This window comes from Poecilia formosa, unplaced genomic scaffold, assembly GCF_000485575.1.
Source record: "Poecilia formosa unplaced genomic scaffold, Poecilia_formosa-5.1.2 Scaffold601, whole genome shotgun sequence".
In the NCBI taxonomy this organism is placed as follows: Eukaryota; Metazoa; Chordata; class Actinopteri; order Cyprinodontiformes; family Poeciliidae; genus Poecilia; species Poecilia formosa.
The window spans coordinates 219,484-221,712 of NW_006800540.1; the positions used below are offsets into that span (position 1 = coordinate 219,484).

At 38.7% G+C, this 2,229-nt stretch overlaps 1 protein-coding gene across 1 annotated transcript in view; it reads right to left on the reverse strand.

The window, feature by feature from the left end:
- Positions 1-656: 656 nt before the first annotated feature.
- The window catches only part of LOC103130041 (protein disulfide-isomerase), a 41,527-nt gene continuing 39,954 nt past the window's right edge, over positions 657-2,229 (reverse strand). Inside the window, exons 9-11 of the mRNA XM_007541318.2 lie at positions 1,553-1,734; positions 1,326-1,415; positions 657-1,242 (exon numbers count right to left, since the gene is read on the reverse strand). Of these exons, the coding sequence (XP_007541380.1) occupies positions 1,162-1,242; positions 1,326-1,415; positions 1,553-1,734 (353 nt within the window). The 3' untranslated portion in view covers positions 657-1,161. The remainder of the gene's footprint in view (positions 1,243-1,325; positions 1,416-1,552; positions 1,735-2,229) is intronic.

Sequence of the window (2,229 nt, forward strand, 5' to 3'; positions counted from 1 at the left end):
TGCACAACTTTTCAGGCTTCCAACATAAAGAACTAAAATTTTTATTATTTTGTGAAAAATCAACAAGTGGAACACAATCGTGAGGTGAAACAAAATTTATTGGTTATTTTAAACTTTAACAAATAAAAAACTGCAAAGTGGTGTGTGCAATATTATTCGGCCCCCTTGCATTAATACTTTGTAGCGCCATCTTTTGCTGCAATTACAGCTGCAAGTCACTTGGTTTTGCCCCTATCAGTTTGCACATGGAGAGACTGCAATTCTTGCCCATTCTTCCTTGNCGCACACACACACATACACACACACACACAACACTGGGATCCCCAGCTCCCAGTGTTGCACAACTCTGGATTAACACAACACAGGGACTTGGACCCTGGAACCCAATCACTTCCCCCCAGTCAGACTTGCCTCTATCTCCATCAGTAAGAGTGCCATTCAATAACACATTCATCAGTAACTGTTACCCACCATTCATCTATTCTGTTTCCAGTGTTCTCGCTCACCCGCACCACCAGGCTCCCGGACAAAGATGCACATTTGTTATTCATTGATTGTTCAGAAAAGTTAACATTTTCTCAATGACTCTTGGAAGTGCTCTGCATGTGGGTTAAAAGCATAGCAAAAAAAACATGACATACTATGACAAAAACATAGTTTTCAAAAACAATTTAATTTATTAAAGAATTCAAAACAACCTGGTCATGCATGCAAATATCTGTTTGTGAAAGTTCTTCAATCAGATCATTGAAGAATTGGATCATTGAAAATCTTTTACCCTACATCATCAAACTCTACCTTGAGTCGGACCCACCACCAACCCCCAGCACTTAAGAGATTTTCTGATTCTACAGGTCTGGCAGTATTATTACTGCCCCCAATTTTCACTGGGTACCCAGTGAAAATGAATAGAAAATGTGATAATTTGCATTTCATTCTTGATTTAACCATTTCTAAGCTTGATTTAGATGTTAATAAAGAAAATGTAATAATATATGGAAATTATTTGCTCAAAGTGTGAGTCTCTATAAATAGAGGTCTTCTACAAGGTAGCAAATACTTTTCACAAGAATGTGGTTCAAGTAAAAAAAAAAAACATGTTTTAAAAAATTTAATAAAAGGCAAATGACACATACAGACATATTACTTTGAGTTGCTGTATTAAAGCTCATCTTTGGATTTGTTTTTTTTTGCTTCCTCTGTCTTGAGAGTCTCCATGTACTTCCTCCTGTCTTCATCCTCCTGGAATAACAAGGAGTAAAAATCTCATTTTACCACAGAAAATATTTCAGTTTTCATACTCCTAAAACTGCTGCACAATTTACCTTAACTCTGTCTCTTTTGGCCTTTCTCATTTCTTTATCCATAAACCTAACCAAGTCTTTTATGTTCCTTTTCCCAGTATAAACCACCACCTTGAAGTCACAGAAGAAATATTCCATGCTTTGTAATTTGTAAACAGGCAAAACAAAACAAAACAAAAAAAAAAAAAACATTCAGATGACTTACTGCTGAGAATACTGCAATAAATGAACCAGCGAGTAATACATACCCTCTCAGCATACAAAGCAGGAAACAGGCAGAGGGATGGGTAGGAACCCTGCATTGACATGTTGATATCATTGGCTGAGGCGTCGATTTGAGCAATGACCACATCTTCCCAATCCTTGACGGCTTCAGCCAGCTCCTCCCACAGTGGAAACACGGCACGGGACATTTCACTGTATGCCAGATCTGGGATCCAACAAACATAGGGAGCAACAGTCATCAGCTATACACTACACTGAAGAGATAAAGAAAACCAAGGATTAACTCCTCACAACTATATTGCAAGCATTTAATCAACATGAAAGGGTGTTAATCTAGACCAAATCTCTCTCCAACCTGATTGAATAGTGGGATCACACTAGACACTGACGAAACACCAGTAAGACTTTTTGCCTGACCAGTTAAAGCAGCATGCTTATGACCCAATGTTTGGATCTAATGCTCCAAAAGTCAATTCACCGGGAACCAACCCCTGACAAATATTGTGCTGGTTGCTGGTATATAGTAATTTGACATGCAAGCTAGTCAGCACACAATTGTGTTTGCTAGGTTGGAACCATAAACTTTTATTGTCATTTTGAAGCCAAACAGTGGCGCAGTTGGTAGCACAGTTGGGTTCGATGCAGAAAGGCCCGGGGTTTTTCTGCATGGAGTTTGCATGTTCTCCCTGTGCATAGTGGG